General features: G+C 35.0%; 3 protein-coding genes across 3 annotated transcripts; 2 read left to right on the top strand and 1 right to left on the bottom strand.

Annotated features, from left to right (window-relative positions):
- Positions 1 to 1814: 1814 nt before the first annotated feature.
- Positions 1815 to 13395, top strand: LOC120420581 (cuticle protein CP14.6-like). The gene is made up of 2 exons (XM_039583661.2): positions 1815 to 2689; positions 12803 to 13395. The coding sequence occupies exon 2, from the start codon at positions 12827 to 12829 to the stop codon at positions 13214 to 13216; it is 390 nt and encodes a 129-aa protein (XP_039439595.1). The 5' UTR covers positions 1815 to 2689; positions 12803 to 12826; the 3' UTR covers positions 13217 to 13395.
- Positions 13396 to 16692: 3297 nt separating this feature from the next.
- LOC120420582 (cuticle protein CP14.6-like) lies at positions 16693 to 17233 on the top strand. Its single transcript, XM_039583662.2, has 2 exons — positions 16693 to 16704; positions 16768 to 17233. Exons 1-2 carry the CDS (start codon positions 16693 to 16695, stop codon positions 17164 to 17166), a joined length of 411 nt encoding a protein of 136 aa, XP_039439596.1. The 3' UTR covers positions 17167 to 17233.
- A 3846-nt stretch (positions 17234 to 21079) lies between these two features.
- On the bottom strand, positions 21080 to 21630 carry LOC120420564 (cuticle protein CP14.6-like). Its single transcript, XM_039583637.2, has 2 exons — positions 21609 to 21630; positions 21080 to 21545 (listed from the first exon to the last, which is right to left on the bottom strand). The coding sequence occupies exons 1-2, from the start codon at positions 21618 to 21620 to the stop codon at positions 21147 to 21149; spliced, it is 411 nt and encodes a 136-aa protein (XP_039439571.1). The 5' UTR covers positions 21621 to 21630; the 3' UTR covers positions 21080 to 21146.
- Positions 21631 to 26024: the final 4394 nt, after the last annotated feature.

Here is a 26024-nt window from a genome sequence, read left to right as displayed (position 1 = left end):
CAATAACAAAAAAAAATCATAACGACGAATAACAAATCATGTTATAAAAAACAAAAATTGTTATTGGTCGGGTCTCTCAAACACGGTGGGTAAGAAGGGGATTATTATGCAACTTGCATGCACCTCGGAAATTCTTTCTGGAGGTTGTTGAGGGGACTATTCTGAGTCAGAAAAATCAACTCCTAAAATATTCTGTCGGTGAAAACTGATTTTATCTTGATTTGAAGTTAAAAAATCTAATATATCACCTAAAAACTCAAAAATACATCTAAAAACTCTGTCTATCTCTGGGCAAAAATGTATATTTTCATCTAGATATCAAATTTAGCTCACAAAATATATTCCTGACATAGTACACCTTAAATCAATCCATTACTTGAGTCCCAGCGTCATAAGGAGGTATAAAGTAGTGCAATTTATAAAAAAAAAGTATTTTAATTTGCTCTGGTAAATAAACTGTCATGTCTGAATTCAAAAACTAATGTTGTAGCATTGTTGCAAACAAAATGAAGAACAATTTTGCAGAAAAAAGTATGACATCTCATCCATTTTCAGTAAAGTTATGTTTATTTTAGTGGGAAAATTGCTGCCAATTTTCAAAATTCTTCGATATTTAACTCACTGCTGTTATAAACAGCTACTATGATCATACTCAGTAGGATGCAACAAAAATTAATTTTTGGCGGTGATTCATGGGCTGGTTACGGCTGGTTACTGAGCTCAAATTCCAAATATGAGCTCGATTGAACTTAACAGGAGCTGGCGCTTTGCATTTGAATTTTTAATGGGATTTTACCAGTATTTTTTTTCAAAGATGTAGATTTTTTAGTCACTTTGGCCACTGAAGCGTTTTTTGCAGATGTTTAGGTATATAGAACATTGAATTGAAGCACTCTGTAGCTCTCTACAGGTCTTCAAAATTTTGTTTTTTTTTTTAGAAAAAACGTCTCAGCAGAAAAGATATGCATCGCGCCATTTAATTTTGCTCAAAACTTCAATGTTATATAGATTAAAAAATCCGCAAGGATCTGTCCTACACGCCAAAGATGTTTAAAATAAACGCTTTAGTGGCCAAAGTGACTAAAAAATTTACATTTTTTGAAAAAAGTGTTTTCTACGGGTTAAATCTCATTAAAAATTCAAATGCAAAACGCTAGCTCCTGTTAAGTTCAATCGAGCTCATATTTGGAATTTGAGCTCAGTATGCCCACCGTAACCAGCCCCTGAATCACCGCCAAAATTTAATTTTTGTTGCATCCTACAGAGTATGATCATAGTAGCTGTTTATAACAGCAGTGAGTTAAATATCGAAGAATTTTGAAAATTGGCAGCAATTTTCCCACTAAAATAAACATAACTTTACTGAAAATGGATAAAATGTCATACTTTTTCTGCAAAATTGTTCTTCATTTTGTTTGCAACAATGCTACAACATTAGTTTTTGAATTTAGACATGACAGTTTATTTACCAGAGCAAATTAAAATACCTTTTTTATAAATTGCACTACTTTATACGTCCTGATGACGCTGGGAATCAATTAATGGATTGATTTAAGGTGTACTTTGTCAGGAATATATTTTGTGAGCTAAAATTTGATATCTAGATGAAAATATACATCTTTGCCCGCAGATAGACAGAGTTTTTAAACGTATTTTTGAGTTTTTAGGTGATATATTAGGTTTTTTAACTTCAAATCAAAATAAAATCAGTTTTCACCGACAGAATATTTTAGGAGTTGATTTTTCTGACTCAGAATAGTCCCCCCAACAACTTCCAGAAAGAATTTCCGAGGTGCATGCAAGTTGCATAATAATCCCCTTCTTACCCACCGTGCAAAGTGTATATGCATTAACCCAGTCGAAAGGTCTCCAAATCTCTGAACTTCAAACTTTCTTATTCAAACACATTACTTTAAGTTTATAAATAGATTTTTCTTATGTGACAAACAATTTATTAATCAATCCTTACACTATAGTCTAGTCAAGGTCTAGTTCATCATCTAGACATGCTCCTAATTTAGCTTGCACCCCCTCGGCTACAGGGACACCACTTTTTGACCAACCAAATTAACTTGTATCAAGGCCTAGTTATGGCCGAGTGGCAGATTTAGACGTGTTTTCCTAATTAGTACTAGCCGGCGCAGCTGGAACTGCATCGGCGTTGACAGCTGGAGCACAACCGGATCGTGATTTGGTCAGTTTTGTTGGGGGTTGTTTACCACTTAAGTGACATTTGTCATAAATTTTGATATTAGAAAACTCCTTTGAAAAATAAGACTGTTGATTTTCTTGAATTTTTTTCTTCAGAAAACTCGATTTTTAAGAAAGTATTGCCAGGGTCAGACTGACCACCAACCGTAAGTCACCGTCAATTGCCCACAGCCAGATCACCCAAATCAATCAGGATTAGCCATAACCTTACCTTGTCAAGAATGCGCGCGCTGCTTGCCATTGATGCTGAAATGATATTATTATTATTATTATTTTCGCCTCACATCCGAAAACGGACAACCTCAACACGGAGATTAGGTGATCAATTTCTTCAACACGAAATTGCACTCACCACGGGTGGCGTCACAATATAATACTCGTTTTGCCCCACATTCTCGGTGGGACATCGCGTGCGGAGGAGCGGACTTCGAGGTTGACCGATGTTCTGGCGTTGAGGCATGTGAAGGAATCTAGAACGGTAAGAAAACAGCATTTTTAATCAAGACAGAATTAGAGGGGACGGGAGGGTTGAGAATGCGTCCGTGAATCGGCCCACCTTACTTTTGGAGCACGTACGCACAGTTGATTAAGGTTAAGTCATGGATGTTTTTTTTTTCTATATCTTGTCAAATGACTAGGTAGAGAATTGACATTAAATTTAGCTTTAAGGTTAAAAGGAATCAAAATATTGTATTTTTAATTGAAATTAAATCATTTATTGTAGTGAAAACCTAAAAAACTTGTACGGATGGCAAAAATAATCACTACTAGATGGAAGATGGTTTTTGTTAGCTGAGCTGTTCTTTCAGATTTGGGTCATTCGTTTTTTTTGTATTTTTTAATCCGGCTGAAACTTTTTTAATGCCTTTCGTTTGCCCAAAGAAGCCATTTTGCATCATCAGTTTGTTCATGGGTAATTCTCTACCAACTCACACGAAATCGGGAAAAGTTGCCCCGACCCCTCTTCGTTTTGCGTGAAACTTTGTCCTAAGGGGTAACTTTTGTCCCTGATCACGAATCCGAGGTCCGTTTTTTGATATCTCGTGACGGAGGGGCGGTACGACCCCTTCCATTTTTGAACATGCGAAAAAAGAGGTGTTTTTCAATAATTTGCAGCCTGAAACGGTGATGAGATAGAAATTTGGTGTCAAAGGGACTTTTATGTAAAATTAGACGCCCGATTTGATGGCGTACTCAGAATTCCGAAAAAACGTATTTTTCATCGAAAAAAACACTAAAAAAGTTTTAAAAATTCTCCCATTTTCCGTTACTCGACTGTAAAAAATTTTGGAACATGTCATTTTATGGGAAATTTAATGTACTTTTCGAATCTACATTGTCCCAGAAGGGTCATTTTTTCATTTAGAACAAAATTTTTCATTTTAAAATTTCGTGTTTTTTCTAACTTTGCAGGGTTATTTTTTAGAGTGTAACAATGTTCTACAAAGTTGTAGAACAGACAATTACAAAAATTTTGATATATAGACATAAGGGGTTTGCCTGTAAACATCACGAGTTATCGCGATTTTACGAAAAAAAGTTTTGAAAAAGTTACTTTTTGCGTTTCTCTTTGTTTCGTCGTCCGTGTCTGTCGCGGGTGACCATGAACGGCCATGATCGATGACGACCAACTTTTTTGAAACTTTTTTTCGTAAAATCGTGATAATTTGTGATGTTTATAAGCAAACCCCTTATGTATATATATCAAAATTTTTGTAATTGTCTGCTCTACAACTTTGTAGAACACTGTTACACTCTAAAAAATAACCCTGCAAAGTTAGAAAAAACACGAAATTTTAAAATGAAAAATTTTGTTCTAAATGAAAAAATGACCCTTCTGGGACAATGTAGATTCGAAAAGTACATTAAATTTCCCATAAAATGACATGTTCCAAAATTTTTTACAGTCGAGTAACGGAAAATGGGAGAAATTTTAAAACTTTTTTAGTGTTTTTTTCGATGAAAAATACGTTTTTTCGGAATTCTGAGTACGCCATCAAATCGGGCGTCTAATTTTACATAAAAGTCCCTTTGACACCAAATTTCTATCTCATCACCGTTTCAGGCTGCAAATTATTGAAAAACACCTCTTTTTTCGCATGTGCAAAAATGGAAGGGGTCGTACCGCCCCTCCGTCACGAGATATCAAAAAATGGACCTCGGATTCGTGATCAGGGACAAAAGTTACCCCTTAGGACAAAGTTTCACGCAAATCGAAGAGGGGTCGGGGCAACTGCTGTGTGAGTTGGCGGAGAATTACCCTCATATAATTTTCCATACAAATTTGGCAGCTGTCCATACAAAAATGATATGTGAAAATTCAAAAATCTGTATCTTTTGAAGGAATTTTTTGATCGAGTTGGTGTCTTCGACAAAGTTGTAGGTATGGATATGGACTACACTGACAAAAAATGCTACACGGTAAAAAAAATTTTGGTGATTTTTTATTTAACTTTTTGTCACTAAAACTTGATTTGCAAAAAAACACTATTTTTATTTTTTTTTATTTTTTGATATGTTTTAGAAGACATATAATGCCAACTTTTCAGAAATTTCCAGAATGGGCAAAAAATGTTTGACCGAATTATGATTTTTTAAATCAATACTGATTTTTTCAAAAAATCGAAATATCGGTCGCAAAAAATTTTCAACTTCATTTTTCGATGTAAAATCGAATTTGCAATCAAAAAGTACTTTAGTGAATTTTTGATAAAGTGCACCGTTTTTAAGTTATTGCCATTTTTAGGTAACTTTTTTGAAAATTGTCGCAGTTTTTCCGATCTTTTCGAAAAAAATATTTTCAAAAATTTAAAATCAAGACTAACATTTCAAATGGGCGTAATATTGAATGTTTGACCCGTTTAAAATGTTAGTCTTGATTTTAAATTTTTGAAAATATTTTTTTCGAAAAGATCGGAAAATTTCACGAATGTTTCATGTTTTAACATTGTAAATCGTACCTATAGTTGCTGAGATATCGACATATGAAAATGGTGGGTTGTTTGGGTGAGACTTAAAAAACATCAATTTTCCTGTTTTTTAGCCTTTTCATAGCAATATCTCAGCAACTATGGGTCTCATCAACAAAGTTCAATAAAGCAAAATATAGAGAATTTTCTCAGCTTTTCAAAAATATTTTTTTCAAAGGTGGGCAAACATGGGCACTAATTTAAAAAAATGAAAAACTGCGACTATTTTCAAAAAAGTTACCTAAATTTGGATTTAACTTGAAAACGGTGCACTTTATCAAAAATTCACTATAGTACTTTTTGATTGCAAATTCGATTTTACATCGAAAAATGAAGTTGAAAAATTTTTGCGACCGATATTTCGATTTTTTGAAAAAATCAGTATTGATTCAAAAAATCATAACTCGGTCAAAGATTTTTTGCCCATTCTGGAAATTTCTGAAAAGTTGGCATTTTATGTCTTCTAAAACATATCAAAAAATAAAAAAATGAAAAATAGTGTTTTATTGCCAATCAAGTTTTAGTGACAAAAAATTAAATAAAAATCACCAAAATTTTTTTTACCGTGTATCATTTTTTTTCAGTGTATTCCATATCCATACCTACAACTTTGTCGAAGACACCAACTCGATCAAAAAATTCCTTCAAAAGATACAGATTTTTGAATTTTCACATATCATTTTTGTATGGACAGCTGCCAAATTTGTATGGAAAATTATATGGACAAACTAATGATGCAAATTGGCTTCTTTGGGCATACCGAAGGCACCAAAAAAGTTTCAGCCGGATTAAAAAATACAAAAAAATCGAATGACCGAAAACTCAGAGAATTGCTCAGGTATGGATATGGACTACACTGAAAAAAATGATACACGGTAAAAATTTTTTTGGTGATTTTCAATTTAACTTTTTGTCACTTAAACTTGATTTGCAAAAGACACTATTTTTTTATATGTTTTAGAAGACATCAAATGGCAACTTTTCAGAAATTTCCAGGTTGTGCAAAATATCTTTGACCAAAAAATCGAAATATTGGTCGCAAAAAAATTTCAACTTCATTTTACGATGACATATCAAATTTGCAATCAAAAAGTACTTCAGTGAAATTTTGATAAAGAGCACGGTTTTCAAGTTATAGCCATTTTTAGGTGACTTTTTTGAAAATAGTCGCAGTTTTTCATTTTTTTTAAATTAGTGCACATGTGCAAACATTGACTTTTGAAAAACTTTGCGATCTTTTCGAAAAAAATATTTTCGAAAATTTTAAACCAAGACTAACATTTCAAAAGGGCATAATATTGAATTTTTGATCCTTTTGAAATGTTGGTCTGGATTCAAAAAATTTGAGAACTTTTTTTTCGAAAATTTCACGAATGTTTCATATTTTAACATTGAAAATCGGACCATTAGTAACTGAGACATCGACATTAGAAAATGGGGGGTTCTTTGGGTGAGACTTAGAAAACATCAATTTTCCTATTTTTTAACCTTTGCATGGCAATATCTCAGCAACTAAGGGTCGTATCAACAAAGTTCAAAAAAACAAAATATAGAGAATTTTCTCAGCTTTTCATTTTTTTTATGTGGACAAACAAGTGCACTTATTTAAAAAAAATGAAAATCTGCGACTATTTTCAAAAAAGATACCTAAAAATGGCAATAACTTGAAAACGGTGCACTTTATAGAGGATTTGCAGCAAAGCTAAAAGACACATGTCGCCACCTATGAACAAATAGCTTAAACCTATGATTTTTTGAAAAAATGTGTTTTTTCCACCATAATCAACATTTTTACAAAACTTATGCCGGATTCGGATGAGAAAAATTATTTCCAACAATTTGGTGTACAACTTTCCAAAATTTGTTTGATTTTTCTATGAGAAAACTGTAAATTTATAAAAAAGATAGTAATTTGGACTATTTGGCAATAAAGTCTGTCAAAAATCAATAAAAATGGTTGAATATACGTTAACACATCTGTTATCAACTATATAACTGTATATTTCATTGATATATACGAGGAAACTAATTTTTTCGTGTTCCAAAACATGTTTTTTAAAGAAAAAGGTCACAAATTTTTGCGCGCCCAAAAATTGATGTTCATTATTTTAAAGCAAAAAATTTTTCTCGTCTTTTGCAACCAGTTTCATTATGATTGGTGCAGGGAATCATGAGAAATAAGCGATTTTGTTCTTCAATCCAGCAGAAAGGAATGCGATTTTTGGCAAGTAACCTCATTTTGGCGCCACCTACATTTGAAACACAGTCGCGCTGCAAAACCTCAATCAAAATTTCGTTTAAGTAATTTTGATTGCAAATTTGATTTTACATCGAAAAATGACATTAAAAAAATGTTGGCGTCCAATATGTTGATTTTTTGAAAAAATCTGTAATAATAAAAAAAATCATAACTTGTTCAAAGATTTTTTGCATAACCTGGAAATTAATGAATAGTTGGCATTTGATGTCCCCTAAAACATATCAGAAAATGAAAAAAAGTAAAATTTTTGTTTTTTTTTTTTGTTAGTGACTAAAAGTGAAATGAAAAATCACCAATTTTTTTGTCGTGTATCATTTTTTTCAGTGTAGTCCATATCCATACCTAAAATTTTGCCGAAGACACCAAATCGATAAAAAAAAATACAGATAAAGATACAGATTTTTGAATTTTCATACATAATTTTTGTATGGACAGCTGCCAAATTTGTATGGAAAATTATAAGGACAAACCAATGATGAAAAATGGCTTCTTTGGGCATACCGAAAGCACCAAAATAGTTTCAGCCTGATTTAAAAATACAAAAATTAAAATTAAAAAAAAGATCGATTTCTTTTAATTTTCATTAATACTGCAATCAATTAAAAATATGAGTGATGACCTTTTTTGAGTATCAAAAGTTTCGTAATTCAATAACAAAAATTGGTATCCCAAGCAAATGTGGTTGGATATGATTGGGACTTTTCAGAAAAAAAACAATGTTTCGATATGTTTTAGGAGATTTAAAGAGGCATCTATTTCGCCAGAGTTTAGGATGGTGGAAAATCAGATTTAACCGATTTTTTTGAAAACTGTGAAATTTAAAGCATGGTTAAAACCAACTTTGAGAAATGATATCGTATTTGTAATTGGAAATGTTTTTTTTTTGTCCCAATCATGGCTTACTATGCTGAAAACATCAAATCTTCTTAAGGGGTTACATACATGTAAATCGTCAAAAATGTCAGAGGTTGGTTGAGCACACATTTAAATTTAATGAAGACATTTGGACGTACCATTGCCGAGATATAGCTATTTTAAGTTAGCAGTTTCAAAAAACGGGTGCCATTATATCTCAACACAGCTTTGACCAAATTGGCTCAAAATTTTGGTGAAGACTCATTGAACCAATCCTGTGTGCATTAGGGTGTAATATCAAAATCGATTTTCCAGCACAGCACTTTTTCAGTTCCTTTTGGGGTTCTAAACAACTCCCCAAAGTTTGGGACCGATTGGTTTAGTCCTCACTTTGCGCAAAGCGATCCAATTTTCCATATAAATTTGTATGGGGAAAACCATTTTTTTAGATTATGATATTTATCAAAACCACGTTTCATGCTATATCGAAACCGGATGCGTGTTTTTCGAGCGAAAAACACGTTTTAGACGAGTTTTGAACACGCTGCATCTTTTTTTAGGGACAAGCAAGCACCATACTCTCTTCGGGAAAGTTGTAGAGGACATTCCAGAGCATCCGAATATGAGTTTGTTTTTGATATAGCATGAAACGTGGATTTGATAAATATCAAATCCAAAAAAATGATTTTCTCCATACAAATTTATATGGAAAATTGAATCGCTTTGCGCAAAGTGAGGACTAAACCAATCGGTCCCAAACTTTGGGGAGTTGTTTAGGACCCCAAAAGGAACTTAAAAAGTGCTGTGCTCACTAAATTTGAACAACTTTATTTTTTTCCATACAACCTTATTACACCCTAGTGTGCATGACGAAGGCCGATTTTCAAAAACATAATTTTTGAAAAAGATAATTTTTGTTGATGTAATAAATCGTCACTTTTTGATTTTTGTGTTTTTTAATAAAGCAAAATTTCAAAATCGGGCTTTGTCATGCATACGAGCAATTCTCTACCAAAACCGGAAATGGATTTTGTTTGTATTTTTTGATTTGGCTCAAACTTTGTGGGGGCCTTCCCTATGACCAAAGAAGCCATTTTGCATCATTAGTTTGTCCATATAAATTTCCATACAAATTTGGCAGCTGTTCATACAAAAATGGTACGTATATATTCGAAAATCTGTAACTTTTGAAGGAATTTTTTGATCAATTTGGTGTCTTCGGCAAAGTTGTAGGTATTGTTAAGGACTATTTAGAAAAAAATAGGTACACGGAAAAAAAAATTTCCCGATTTTTTTATTAACTTTTTTTTCACAAAAACTCAAATTCCCAAAATACGTAATTTTTGATTTTCGAGATTTTTTGATATGTTTTAGGGGACAAAAATCCGCAACTTTTGAGCTATAGAGAAACATGGTCAAAAAATCTGCCGCCGAGTTATAATTTTTTGAAAAACTGGTGATTTTTGGAAAAAATCGAAATTTCATGCATAAAATTTTTTTGACCTCATTTTTTTATGCAAAATTGAATTTGCAATCGAAAATTACTTTACAGATTTTTCGATAAAGGGCCCCGTTTTCAAGATATAGCCACCGAAAGTTTGATTTCTGCGAAATATTTGCAGTTTTTGAATTTTTAAAAATAGTGACCATGAGTGACCATTTCTAAAAATATTTTTTTTGAAAAGTTCAGAAAATTTGCTATAAAATTGTCTAAGAGACATTGAAGATTGGACCTCTGGTTGCTGAGATACAGCGGCTTAAAGAAAAAGAAACACGAAAATTGAAGTTTTCTAAGTCTCACCCAAACAGCCCACCATTTTCTAATGACGATATCTCAGCAATTAATGGTCCGATTTTCAATGTTAATACATGAAACATTCGTGAAATTTTCCGATCTTTTCGAAAAAAATATTTTTAAAATTTTAAAATCAAGACTAGCATTTTTAATGGGCATAATATTCAATGTTTGGCCCTTTTAAAATGTTAGTCTTGATTTAATTTTTTTCAAAATATTTTTTTCGAAAAGATCGAAAAATTTCACGAATTTTTCATGTATTAACATTGAAAATCGGACCATTAATTGCTGAGATATCGTCATTAGAAAATGGTGGGCTGTTTGGGTGAGACTTAGAAAACTTCAATTTTCGTGTTTCTTTTTCTTTAAGCCGCTGTATCTCAGCAACCAGAGGTCCAATCTTCAATGTCTCTTAGACAATTTTATAGCAAATTTTCTGAACTTTTCAAAAAAAATACTTTTAGAAATGGTCACTATTTTTAAAAATCGAAAAACTGCAAATATTTCGCTGAAATCAAACTTTCGGTGGCTATATCTTGAAAACGGGGCCCTTTATCGAAAAATCTGTAAAGTAATTTTCGATTGCAAATTCAATGTTGCATAAAAAAATGAGGTCAAAAAAATTTTATGCATGAAATTTCGATTTTTTCCAAAAATCACCAGTTTTTCAAAAAATCATAACTCGGCGGCAGATTTTTTGACCATGTTTCTCTATAGCTCAAAAGTTGCGGATTTTTGTCCCCTAAAACATATCAAAAAATCTCGAAAATCAAAAATTACGTATTTTGGGAATTTGAGTTTTTGTGAAAAAAAAGTTAATAAAAAAATCGGGAAATTTTTTTTTCCGTGTACCTATTTTTTTCTAAATAGTCCTCAACAATACCTACAACTTTGCCGAAGACACCAAATTGATCAAAAAATTCCTTCAAAAGTTACAGATTTTCGAATATATACGTACCATTTTTGTATGAACAGCTGCCAAATTTGTATGGAAATTTATATGGACAAACTAATGATGCAAAATGGCTTCTTTGGTCATAGGGAAGGCCCCCACAAAGTTTGAGCCAAATCAAAAAATACAAAAAATAAAAATGGTCGAAATCGGCCGGTTTTGTAGAGAATTGCTCATACGGGATATGTCTTGAGAGTCTTCAACTCAAATTTCAGCCAATTTGATCAATCCCATCTCGAGTCTAACCCGCAGATCAACTCAGTGTTTGGAGAAAAGCGCTCACAAAGTTTGACAGTCCACTTTGCGCTTGGCAAAATTTTGAACTTAAATTGTCTCTTACTCAACTTAATCATGAAATATCTTCATGAAACTTTCAAGAGTGATTGAAAATTATTTGAGATTTTTTACATGTATGTAACCCCTTAAAATACTGATACTGTAAATTACTGACATAGAAAATGCGTGCACACAGATTCTTCATGATCCAAACATACATGTCTAATACTCGTTTGGTGGTCTAACATTCAAACTCAACTTCAACATCAGAACCAGAAGTGACCAACATGTAAATGAGACGTTTACCTTTCTGATACTAGAAATTAGTCCAATTTAAAGTCGTTATGGTGTCAAATTACCTCCTACTGCATTGATACCGATCGGGTCACCTCGATACGCTCTCGATTCTCGAAACAATAAAGCCCAAACTTGTTTGACCCAATGTAAACACGGCTACCATAAATCAATTAAGGGCAATTAATTGCGCACTCCACAGTCAAATCCAGTTATTCCACCAACTTCTACCGAAAAATTCCAACAATTCCATTTTATCAGCTTCGACCCCAAAAATCCCCAAAACCGGCATGACCGGCCGGTCTTGAGATGCGATTAATCAACCTGAAGTGCATGTAAACGTCTAATCCTGTCCCATGTCGGACAAACGATGTAACTCGGATCGAACTTCTTCAGATCAATCACGGCGCACGAGAGAGAATAATCCGGTCAAACTTGCCCTGGCCGGCCGGCCGGGTCATAATGATTATTGTCAATGAACTTCGTCTAGATAGTTCGGGCGTCGTCGTCGTCAAGCTAACGCCTTTCAGCGGGGAGGGGAACTCGTTTTTCGAAGGACCCCCTCACGGTTTAGAATTGAAATTGGGCGGGATATCTCTGTCTCTTTCCTTCGCGTACAGGTGCCAAGGGTCATAGCAGCAGCGTGGCTGACCTCCTGCAAAAAATTTGAGCCATTTGGAAGCATGAATGAATCGAGTTGAAATTGGACTAAAAAAATAAAGAAGAAAAAGCAACCGGAGTGTGATCTCATAAGAGCCCACGCCCAACCTAGGCACGCACGCGACGAATGGGGTCCTAGCCTGGTGACCACCAATTCGACAGATATAAATTAGAGCACTTGGCCGGTGATTGATATCAGTTGCAGTTCAGTGCTCCGTCAGCCACATCAAGTGTAGTGAGAGATCCTCAAAGTGTGAAACGAAAAAGATTCCTAAAACCGTGAATATGTTCAAGCTGGTTAGTGCTATTCTAATATTCATGGACTGTTCTTGTGGGATTGACTGAACCCTTTTAAAAAGTGTCCTGTAATACTTTGGGCTATGTGAATAATGTGTTTTCAAAAAATACTCAAATACAACGAACTCGTAAAATGTTTATCATGCTAAATGATGGATTAGACATAAATTCAGAAAAAAAGATCAAGCAACAACACTAGTTCTAACCAAATATTACCTTAATCCCCCTCCTAGGTGCTCGCCTCCTCCCTCGTGGCCATGTGCCTCGCCTCGCCGATCGCTCCCCTGCACCAGAACCCGGAAGCCTCGGCCCAAATCCTGGCCTACGAGAACGTCCTGCACGACGATGGCCACTACAACTGGGGCTACCAAACGAGCAACGGAATCGCCGCCCACGAGGAGGGCCTCGGAGCGCACCAGGCCAACGGAGTGTTCTCCTACACCGGTCCCGATGGCGTCCAGTACCGCGTCCAGTATGTGGCCGATGAGAACGGATTCCGCCCGGAGGGTGCCCATCTGCCAACCCCACCGCCAACCCCGGACCACGTGATCAAGTCGCTCGAGCAGATCCGTGCCAACCCACCCAAGTACCAGAAGGACTTCAGCCTGGAAGCCCTGGATGCCACCATCCGTCGGCTGAAGAACTAAACGTTGCTACTCGTGGATTGACCCCAATATCGACTTCATCGGATTATATTTTGTTCAAATGTTGAAACTGTTATCGTTGGTTGGAACTGCAACCACGAAATGTGCGTGAGTTAAGAATGTTGTGTTCGTTTACCGTCATGGAACAAACTATTTGTGTTTGTACATATCGAGTGTGAAAGTTTAGCCTTAAGTAGACCATTTTCTGTTATTCAAATAAATTAAAAAGTGAAACAATGAATATAAAACTTATTAACTTTTTCAAACGATGACAAACACCATTTGATTTATATATACAGTCCAGACTCGAATATCCGAAGTTCGATATTATCAGGCGATTTGTATGGGACTTCGGATAATCGATTAATGAACAAAACAATGTTGAATATTTCAATATTTCATCACTGCAATCATGGCCGCCATCTTGGATTAAAAATTCTAAATCACATTAGAGTAGTTTAGAGGTCACAACACAATAACACAACAAAAAAATGTGATTCGATTATCCGAAGCAGCGATGGAATAATCACCATCAAAAGAAAAGCTTTGGACGCTCATCAAGAGAAAAAATCCGAAGGGAGAATGGCTCTCCTCTCTAGCACACGAAAGATCGGTAAAAGGAATCTAAAAAAAAATCATCATCTTGTTTATTCTGCGGAACACCTTTTTTACTACAACACTTGCTAGTGTAACGTCACACGACATAAAATGACCTGTCACATTTTGTAAGGTGGGTAAACAAAGTGAAATAAATGATTATAAGCGTTGCTGACAAGGAAATTCACAAACAATTCATGAGCAGATTGATTTTCTTGAAGAATTTCGGGTGCGTTTTTTTTACGTGATTCGTCTCCTCTCTCTTTTGCGAGTAAAGAAAGTTCGCAAACGAAAATGTTTTTTTTTGCGATTATTCTATCTCTGATCCGAAGTAAAATTTTGTCAAGGCCATCGGATAATCGAGGTTGGACTGTATTTACAAACATTAATTTTAGCAAGGCTGGGACTATATTATATACAAACATTTTTTTTAAATTAGATTACAGGTCTTGATGATCTCAATTCCTAGATATTGTACGATCAGTTCCTAGCTGGACTCGATCGCTGGAAACGACCGGCGACTCAACGACCGACGAAATAGGCGGCGGGCCAGATGCGGGCATAAAAATGTCAAAATATCTTCCCCCTCACTTCGTCTCACCATCCAGCTGCAGCTTTGTTGACAAACAAACGGAGCACGCGGTCGCATGATGGCGGCATCGGCCAGAATTAGGGGTGATCATGTGATTAAAAATGAAAGTTTTTTCACGAAAAATAATATTTTTCCGACCGAATAAAAAATTGCGAGCATGTTCAAACAATTATTCCTGATGTTGGAGAAGGGATAAAAAAGCAAAATTTTAATCCATAATTTTTCAACAAATTGATTTTTTTCACTCTAACTGGGAACCCCTAGGTCTATCCACGACCGTTTTCAATGACCGTGAGAAGATGCCAGAAAATCCAGCTACGAGCTAAATCCACAATACTTTTTCAGTTCTAGGCGCCTTAAGCAGGGCTGCGCAGTCGGGTCATATTTCAAACAACTCCGACTCCGACTCTGACTCCGGCTCTGGCTTTCAGCTGCAACCAACTCCGACTCCGGCCTATCAACTCAAGCCGACTCCGACTCCGGCTTTCCACAAATTGTTGACTTAGGCTCCAACTCCGACACCTACTCTGTATTAAGAATATCTAATAATTTGTATAAATCACCTCACCCACATGTTCAGTTCACAGTTACGCGAATACCGTAAACCGGGGTGACATTTATGTTCGGAGTTACATTGATAGGTTGATTTTTTGTTTGGCAAAATGATAAATGGGTCATTCTCCGCCAACTCACACAGCAGTTGCCCCGACCCCTCTTCGATTTGCTTGAAACTTTGTCCTAAGGGGTAACTTTGTCCCTGATCACGAATCCGATGTCCGTTTTTGATATCTCGTGAGGGGCGGTACGATCCCTTTCATTTTTGAACATGCGAAACATGGTGTTTTTTTTAATAATTTGCAGCCTGAAACGGTTTTGAGATAGAAATTTGGTGTCAAAAGGACTGTTTAATTGGACGCCCAATTTGATGGCGTACTCAGAATTGCGAAAAAACGTATTTTCATCGAAAAAAAAGTAGTTTCATCGAAAAAAAACACTATAAAAGTAAAAAAAAACTCTGCCATTTTCCGTTACTCGACTCTAAAACAATTTGCAATATATCATTTTAAGGGAAATTGTACTTTTGGAACCTGCATTAATCCAGAAGGATCTTTTTTTCATTTAAAACAAAACATTTCCTCATCAAATTTAGCAACTTTGCCAAAGACACCGAATCGATCAGAAAATTCCTTCAGAAAAATTACGTACCTTCATTGTATAGGCAGCTGCCCACATTGTATGGAATCTTTGGTCATATGGACGGCCCCAAAAAAGTTTGAGCCAATTCAAAAAAAAATACACTGAAAAAAAATCGTACTATTCATCAGGGACTGGGGACAGATTTTGTGTCATAAAAAATATGTAATATTGCATCAGGAATTTGTGAATTTTTATCATGTTCACAATTTGACAAATTTTTAGGTAATATTACTCAAAAGAGGTATATATTCAACCAACCAAATTTTCAACCTACCAAGATTCACCTTTTTTTGCTGTGTAAATAAAATCTATTTCCAGTTTTGATGGAGAATTGCTCTTATACAATGACCGATTCTTAGCGAAGCTACACCAAAATGTAACTTTTTTCAATTTTTATTGTGTTTGTTATATGAAAGATTTAATTTTTATTTTGATTCAATAATTGCAATGTGCTTTAAATGCGTTTTTTTACCTCAAGAGGAGTTGAGGAGCTTTTGCACAAATCTGCTACTTTTGTTGTTCCGTCACGCAAAGAAATGGCTGGCAAAAACTCAACTTAAAACATGAAATGTCTATTACACCAACATCTTTTTCTCTGTTTTAAAACAAAGTTTCCAAATTCAAATATAATGCATTCAAGGGTTAACAAGATTGATTTGTTCGATCTCTCAGGATGGCTGCACCATGTGCTGACGACTTTTTTCTTACTATTTTAACACTCGCTTGATCCGTTGTCATATTCAAGATTAGTTTCGATCGAGTCTTGATGGCTTTGTGATTAATGCAAGATTGTGTCGTTTCTCTTTTTTTTGCTTCGCCAAATTTCTGGTCCAACACCAACTGGAATGTCGGTTTGCCAAAAAGGAGTTTCATTCACATATATCGCGCGAATGTTGGGCGGAGGGTGTCAATAGTGCACTACACTAGCACTAACTGTAGCGAACCTGCCGCCCTCCACTTGAACTTGAAATTTGTATGCCCTCGAAACTAGATTGGGTCAACAAAACACGTAGAGAGTGGTCATTTTATACCATATATAAAGTGGGACAATTGGTCAACAGGTTATCAGTTCTAGCACAGCTTCCACATCAAAATGTTCAAACTTGTGAGCTTTTTCAACTCAACAACTTTTTTCCTCAAACTAAACAATGCTTTCTCAACTCACTAGATCCTCATCTCCACCCTGGCTGCGGCCGTTTGCGCCATCGGAAATCCAGAATCGACCGCCCAAATCCTGTCGTACAGCAACGTCCTCCAGGACGATGGCCACTACAACTGGGCGTACGAAACGAGCAACGGAATCGCTGCCCACGAGGAGGGCCTCGGAGCGCACCAAGCCAACGGAGCTTACTCGTACACCGGTCCCGATGGTGTTCGGTACCAGGTGGTTTACGTGGCCGATGAGAACGGATTCCGTCCGGAGGGTGCCCATCTGCCAACCCCACCTCCGACCCCGGAGCACGTGATCAAGTCGCTGGAGCAGATTCGGGCGAACCCACCGAAGGACCAGAAGGACTTTAGCTTGGAGGCGTTGGATGCCACGCTGGCACGACTGAGACTGCACTAGGAGAACTTTGTGTTCGTTGTTGTTGTTTTTTCTGTTAAGTAGCATCAATTGTGTTAAAATTAATAAAGTCTTTATAAAAAAAATTAAAATTCACGAGCAATTCTACCATGAACCGTTTTCTTTTTACTAATGAGCAATTCCAGCTCAAATCAGGAATTTGTCTGGTACTTTTGTACTCGACCCTTTCCGTTTTCAATGACATGTTATCCTGGTCCTATATGAACCATTTTTGTGTATATGGAGCCAATAGTACTCGAAAATAACATTTGAGGAGGGCGTAAGGTATTTAAATATTTTTGTATTTTGTAATTTAAAAATTACTGTATCTCGAAGCCGTTGCGTCGTATCAAAAAGTGGTCAAAGAAAAACTTGTAGGAAATTGGACGGGCTTTCTGAAAAAAAAATACACTGAAACAAAAATACACGCCACATCAATGACATTTTTTTTATTTTTTAGTGAAAAACTTAAATTTAAAGGTGACGTCACGATTTTTTTTCGTTCACGTTTTTTTCGTTTTTGAGGAAATAGCCTAAAATGTTACCAAAAGACTGACGAAAAATCACATAGGTGGAACTCCATACAACTTGTTAGCTCAAAAAGTGGGACGATTGTTCAGTTCTGTCACTGGTATAGTGGAAATTTGTCCACGCTTGTCACAGCCTACTCAGCATCAACAACTGTAAAATTTGAATCTATTATACCTCTTGCAAATTGACAGATCAAAACACGTATACCACTTGTTTGTTGACAGAAGCTTAGATTACAGCGATCAATCGTACGGAAATATAAAGTTGGAAAATCATGAGAGTTTTCAGTAAAACCCGCACAAAAGTACCATGCGTAATTCAAGCATTCATTCATTAAATGAAGGAGTTTATGCTGCTTTGGTGACGCGATTTCTTTGCTAATGATTCAATTTGTATGCTCTTCCTCAACAATTAAAGCTCTCCCTCGTGATTCACTGATGGACCATTGGTTAATGACGTCGTTGATTTGAAAATTGAGAGGAACAGATTTTAGAGCTACAAATCTCCTCCTCTTCCCATATTTTTGTTCGATGTCAAAGAATTCAAGCCATGCACTACCTAAATACCTGTTTGCAATCGAATAAAACGATGAGCCATGATATCTGAAAATGCAGATTTTTAATGCACAGTTTTTCCGGCATTTTGGAGCAGGAAAGGTAAAAGAATCGCAAAAACAAACGGCCAACACGAGAGGCAAAACGAAAATTCAAATCATGGAGTGCTGCGATTTTGTTTACTTGAGGCAATTTTTCAGTATACCAGTTTTGATTGGACGAGGGGTCAATGCATATTTCATGTAGCCGGTGCATGATTAAATAAAATTATCAACTAAGATTTAACTTAAAACATTAGAAGCATTATTTAAAAAAAAAGGATCGAAAAAGGATAAAATTTGGAATATAAGAAAACTAGCTAGAACATTAACATTTGGTTGTGAGTGATACAATTGCATATTCCGGCATTGCAACGTCACGAAATTTTACACTTTTTTGCGAAATATTTCTCGTATGATATTAAAATCAGTTCCAAATATAAATTTGTTTTACATTCGGATTGGAAATTGAATTTTCTACAAGAAGTGACTATGGAAGTCTTTTTTAAGTCGAACTTTTCATTTGCCACATCGATCACTCCGTGACGTTGCAACGGAGTGAGAAATAATTAAAATGTAAGACCTATCAGTCATAACGGGTCGTTTTTGTCGCTAGAGAATGTATCATATGCATGTACCATAAAATTATGAAAAACATCTCGAACAATATTATGAACAACAATCGAACAAATAATATTCTGCGCTACTATATGCGTTCTTAAGAGATTGGGCACAGATGAAAAAGAAAATAGAATTAGAATAAAATTGTGATCAACAAATGGGATTAAATTAAAATAAAATAAGAATTACTCACTATCTACATCTACTGACAATAATTATTAGAATCTACAGAACAACGACAATATCAAGGGATGTGTACTGCCGTTCTACGCATAATTGTCCCATGTTAGTTTTGGAGGATTTTGACTTTATGATATTTTTAAGTTAAGTTTGATGTGTACTTTAAGAAAAACACATAAAATCTGGAACTTTGTTCGGAAACTCATTAAAAACAACACCAAGTCTGTTGGTCCCATCGTTACACTTCTATGCATAATAGTCCCATCAAGTATTTTCTTACACGGAATCATTAGTTTTACTAAGCATTATGTCTTGTTTACCTGTTGTATAGCAAAAGAAACTTGCTAACTGGGGTGATTAGGGACACATAGGGTGAATAGGAACCCACGGGACAATTATGCGTAGAACGGCAGTGTATGTGTGTGAGAAATTGTCCAAGGCATTGTTTCAAATGAGGCAAGTTTTGTAAAAAGAGTTCTGTTGAAAATGCTGTTTAAGTTTAATTGCACGCCAAATTACTGCTAAGTCAACATTATGTTCTCGATGGAAATAAATGCTGTTATCATAATTAAAAAAAAATCCACTTTTTATGACTTTATGAAATTCAAAATATTCTAATTACATGCACTATGGACGACCCACCGATGCAAAACTGTCATAAAAACTTGTCGAAAAGTTGGAGCTCTCCACCGCTAGAGGCAGCACCGTGCATATCCCCGTTTTTGAACCTCAAGTTCCACGGATGTGGAAAAATGCAGGATGGTATGTCTCTTCTAAAAAAATACAAAAATCATTTACTAAAACTGTTTTTTTTTTTTTAAGTGGTCTACACATCAAAATTTTAAAAACCAGTAGTGGGGCTTGGTTCTCCAGACAATTTTACATAAAAGTCTCCATATTGACCATTGTCCTATGTCCAATCCTTGGGTTATAGCGATTTAAAAAATAAAACTGTTGAAAAAACGGGTTTTTTGTGGTTTTCGGCTATTTCTATATGACAGACTTGGTTTTTCAGTCTCGTAAATATTTCTACCGGAAAGCTCGTCCAATTTTCCATAGGTTTGCCTCAGTCAGATTTTTGATTTATATCGTTTTTATATTTACGTAAGCTAATTTACTGTCCTGGTTTTTACCACACTGAAAAAAATATTCAATTTTCAATTATTAGCAATGCAATTAAGCTTATATCTGTAATCCCTTACATCCAATTGAAACGTTGTCAAAGGCAAACTCCCGGTAAAAATATTTACGATACTGAAATTGCCAAAAACCACCAAAAAAACCCGTTTTTTCAACATTTTTATTTTTAAAACCGCTGTATCTTCCCAAGGATTGGACATAGGACAATGGTCAATATGGAGACTTTTATGTAAAATTGTCTAGAGAATCGATCCCCACTACTGGTTTTTAAAAATTTTTACCTTTGGACCACTTTTCAAAAAAACAGTTTTAGTACATGATTTTTTGTATTTTTTTAGAAGAGACATACCATCTTACATTTTTCGTCAGTCGTTTGGTAACATTTTAGGCTATTTCCTCAAAAATGTTGAACGAAAAAAAATCGTGACGTCACCTTCAAATTTAAGTTTTAGACTTAAAAATAAAAAAAATGTCATTGATGTGGCGTGTATTTTTGTTTCAGTGTATTTTTTTCAGAAAGCCCGTCCAATTTCCTACAAGTTTTTCTTTGACCACTTTTTGATAAGACGCAATGGCTTCGAGATACAGTAATTTTTAAATTACAAAATACAAAAATATTTAAATACCTTACGCCCTCCTCAAATGTTATTTTCGAGTACTATTGGCTCCATATACACAAAAATGGTTCATATAGGACCAGGATAATATGTCTACAAAGTTTAATTGAAAACGGAGAGGGTCGGGTACAAAAGTACCAGAAAAATTCCTGATTTGAGCTGGAATTGCTCATTAGTCAAAAGAAAACTGTTCATGGTAGAATTGCTCGTGAATTTTAATTTTTTTTATAAAGACTTTATTAATTTTAACACAATTGATGCTACTTAACAGAAAAAACAACAACAACGAACACAAAGTTCTCCTAGTGCAGTCTCAGTCGTGCCAGCGTGGCATCCAACGCCTCCAAGCTAAAGTCCTTCTGGTCCTTCGGTGGGTTCGCCCGAATCTGCTCCAGCGACTTGATCACGTGCTCCGGGGTCGGAGGTGGGGTTGGCAGATGGGCACCCTCCGGACGGAATCCGTTCTCATCGGCCACGTAAACCACCTGGTACCGAACACCATCGGGACCGGTGTACGAGTAAGCTCCGTTGGCTTGGTGCGCTCCGAGGCCCTCCTCGTGGGCAGCGATTCCGTTGCTCGTTTCGTACGCCCAGTTGTAGTGGCCATCGTCCTGGAGGACGTTGCTGTACGACAGGATTTGGGCGGTCGATTCTGGATTTCCGATGGCGCAAACGGCCGCGGCCAGGGTGGAGATGAGGATCTAGTGAGTTGAGAAAGCATTGTTTAGTTTGAGGAAAAAAGTTGTTGAGTTGAAAAAGCTCACAAGTTTGAACATTTTGAGTTGGAAGCTGTGTTAGAACTGATAACCTGTTGACCAATTGTCCCACTTTATATATGGTATAAAATGACCACTCTCTACAGGTATTGTTGACCCAATCTAGTTTCGAGGGCAGACAAATTTCAAGTTCAAGTGGAGGGCGGCAGGTTCACTACAGTCAGCCTTAGTGTAGTGCACTATTGACACCCTCCGCCCAACATTCGCGCGATATATGTGAATGAAACTCCTTTTTGGCAAACCGACATTCCAGTTGGTGTTGGACCAGAAATTTGGCGAAGCAAAAAAAAAAGAGAAACGACACAATCTTGCATTAATCACAAAGCCATCAAGACTCGATCGAAACTAATCTTGGAAATGACAACGGATCAAGCGAGTGTTAAAATAGTAAAAAAAAAAGTCGTCAGCACTTGGCGCAGCTTAACTAGGAGCTTGAACAACTAAATTTTAGATAACTTTTGATGTGACCAACTGATATTTTTTTCATTAACGGATAAATTATTCGTCCAACAATTTTCATTTAGATTTTTGTTTATATTTTTTTCTTTTTAGATTGAAATTAATTTTTCGAGTTTAACAATACATATTAACAAATATATAAATGGTCAACAAAGGGTTAACGAGGTGCAGAAAGACCAGATCTTATCTGAAGCAGTCAGTCGGACTGACGATTGTGGTTATGAGGTCTGTTAAGTTTTAAGTGTCTCCAGACTGCAACCCACAAACTACTAAGAAGTAGAAAAAAAATCCAAAAGAAACAATCACGACTTAATTTCTATTTCATAGTCGTCCCCAAAGCAAACCCCCCTTGGCAACAAGAGGGTAATTCCAGCTCTAGATCTGTGACCGCCACCGCGCAGTCAGCCAAAAAAAACGTTGAGCTGATTAACACCTGTTTTGCGTAGTGAGAGGGGTGGTCACTCTCTGGTGGAAGTGGAAGACCCAATGGCGCCAACTGTCCATTTTGAGACCCCGACGATGATGCGGATGGCGGAGAGAGGGATCTTTTAATAGCTTCTTCCCTTCCGCGGAAATGACTTGACGACTTGATGGCCGGTATGATTAATTAACGGTGGAGACGACTTTGGGGTGATGATTTATTGTCCGTGTTTACAAATTGGATGACATTTTAATTTTCACTCGGCTTCCGGCGGTTCCGGATCGGGAGGGAGAGTCATTTGAAGGGATTAAGTTGTTGATGAGAAGCACTTAATCGAGAGATTTCGTTTTATGATTGATATGATTGATGAAGAAGAAGTGAAATAATTGAATATATTGTAGCTTTATTATAATTATCAAACAATAGTCGGTAAATTAAAATGAGAGCCATGCAAAATTGTTTTATTTTGTTGCAATCACAAATTCCAACCGTCCCTAAAAACGCCATTTTAGTTTTTTTCTACCTCATTTCAAACTACATTTTTTATGAAAGTCGTTTCTGCAATAAAACAAAATAAGAAATTGAAAATTGAAAATCAACATTCCAATAAAAAAAAGTGTTGTAAAATCATTTGTTTTCAAAAAATCTTAGAATTGACGAAATAAATATTATTTAATAAATCTTTATATCCAAAAATCAATTTTTTTTCGTAAATTCATAACTTTGCGCGGACTATTTTTTAACCATTGTTTTCCTTGCGCAATAGTTGCAGTTTTCTCAACAATACCTATAACTTTGCCGAAGACACACAATTGATCATAAAATTTCATAATCAAAAGACCCAACTTTTGGTACCCAAACACGTATAGGTCATTGATTTAATATCAAAGTTATAGCAGTTTTAGTGAAAAAAGTCGATTTTTCCCGTTTTCGTCATTTTCCCATTTATGCGCGTGGCGCGTCGAAAAACCCGGTTTTTTCCAAAAAATCGTATCTCGGAGTTTTGAAAACAGAACTTCACTATTTTTTGTTATGTTTTGTAAAATTTTCCGAGGAGTCCGACAAAAATATTTTCAGACATAGGCTCTTTGGTCCCGTGACCTGCAAAACAGCATTTTTATTTATATGACCTTTTCAAATGTTAAGCTATATATTTGAAACATCGAACTATTTTTCCTTAAAAGCTTATCTAATACTTTTTCATTTGCGTCCAAGACACCTAAAATCGGTTTAAAATTGAGCGAAGTTATGATTTTTTTTAAAAAAGTGGTTTTAGCGAAAATCGACCAAATTGGCAATTTTTTGGACCACCCTAACACGGCGTAGGTCACCCCAATGGCAAAAAAAAATACGGGTCTAATTATTTCGGTCAAGGAACCTGAGAAAATTTTTTAGCCCGATCGGAGAACTTTTTTCTTCGAATCATGCTGTTTTCGTAGGGAATTCCTGTATGAAGGGGGACACGGCGTGTTTTCTAGAACAAACATTTCAAGAAAAAATAGTCATCGCTACTGTCAAACGAGTCTTATAGGAAATTTTCTCAGCTTCCCAATGCTTCTAAGAGCGAAATGTTTCATGGGGAAATTTCTGAGATATCTATTTTTTGAGTTATTTGTTCTAAATCCCTGTATTATTTATTGTAAACTTTGTAATAACTATTCTGGAAACTTGTCAAATTACTTGTCATTTACTCATCAAAATGTGCAAAACAAGGCAAGAAACAACTTTAGAAAGGTTTGCAACCTTTTTTTAAAATTAAGTTTAACCGAATTTTTGAATATATGGGATGCATTCAAAAATGAAAATCATAAAACCGTATTAAAAATATGTTTTACAATATTCAAAAGATAATAACATAATTTTTGTGTACGAATATCACGTTTCTGCTCGGATTTAGCTTGAATTAAGCTGATAAAACCGATTTTTTTGTTGCAAGTTTGAGATTTGTTAGGATATCACTAGATTTTTATGAAGAAAAAAAAATGTCATATTTCCTTAACCAAACATTAATCAATTGCATGGATACAAAACATGTTATATACTCAAAATTGAACTAAATATTTCTGTGGAAAGCTTCAGGAGAAAAACTTTTCATGAGTATGAAATGATTTTTATATTTTTTATTTTGTATGAAATGATCAAGGAATCAGCAATATTATAGAAGTCTTATCTTATCTTTTTAAAACGTTTTAAAAATACTTTGATTTTTGTTTAAATAGTTTGGAATGGAAGACTCTGTTTGATTTTTTTCTGTTTAATAATATTTTATTTTTGTTTAAACCAAAAAATGTATGTGGCAGTGTTTTCAACATTCAGAGTTAAAACACACAAATTTTACTCCTACATTTAAATGCATTTTCAACAGTAAAACTTTTTTTTCGTTATTTCATACACATGAGAATATGACTTTTGAACCTTGCAACAGTAATTGGTAGTTCATTTTCGATTTTAAATCATCTTTTGGATCCCGGTTCATGTATGCTTTAAGAAATATCTATTCAGTATTTAGTATTTATTCATAAAAATCCATTAATAAACTTAACAATCTCAAACCTGCAAAAAATCGATTGTATCAGCTCAATAAGAGCAGACACGTGATATTTGTACACAAAAATTGTGTAATTATCTTTTAATTCTTGTAAATAATATTTTTAAGAAGGTTTTATGATTTTCATTTTTGAATGCATCCCATATATTCAAAAATTCGGTTAAACTTAATTTTAAAAATGTTTAGCGATTTGCAACCTTTCTAAAGTTGTTTCTTGCCTTGTTTTGCACATTTTGATGAGTAAATGACAAGTAATTTGACAAGTTTCCAGAATAGTTGTTATAAAGTTTACAATAAATAATAAAGGAATTTAGAACAAAAAACTTAAAAAATAGATATCTCAGAAATTTCCCGATGAAACATTTCGCTCTTAAAAGCATTGGGAAGCTGAGAAAATTTCTTATAAGACTCGTTTGACAGTAGCGATGACTATTTTTTCTCCTTAAGGTTGCCCAGAAAACACGCCGTGGGGAATGCGTCAAAATCAGTTTGAAAAGAGAAAGTGAGAAGAGGAAAACCAATATTTTTTCAAGAAAACTTCAAAATTTTATTTAAAATTTTAGTTTAGTCAACAGAAAACAATTTGAAATGCATTTTCCTGCATGTCAAGGATCGATCAAAAATGTTTTAATTTTTTTGTGAGATTCTGTTGAACAGTAATAATACAAAAAGTTTTGGCAACAAAATCGGTAGTACCAGCCATGTCAGATATACAGATAAATCTGTTTTTGACAGATTTTGCAATCGCAAAAATCACAAAAATCTGTAAATACAGATTTTTTAAAATGATTATATTTGAAAATTTCAGCAATTTAGTGATTGGAATATGCTTTAATATGATTTAAATGCTTAAATCTAATGTTAAAAATTTAAAAATATCTTCCATGGCTCCGAATTCGACATGATACAGATAAAATACAGATTTATTTTTAAGAAAATACAGATCTGTCATAAAATAATCTGGCATCGTTGGTTA

The sequence above is a fragment of the Culex pipiens genome, chromosome 3 (genome assembly GCF_016801865.2).
Source record: "Culex pipiens pallens isolate TS chromosome 3, TS_CPP_V2, whole genome shotgun sequence".
Taxonomy (NCBI): domain Eukaryota; kingdom Metazoa; phylum Arthropoda; class Insecta; order Diptera; family Culicidae; genus Culex; species Culex pipiens.
This window is presented reverse-complemented; position numbering and strand designations above follow the sequence as displayed.

Coding starts and splice junctions, on each gene's coding strand:
- LOC120420581 (XM_039583661.2), top strand. CDS start 12,827: ATGTGCCTCGCCTCGCCGATCGCTCCCCTGCACCAGAACCCGGAAGCC.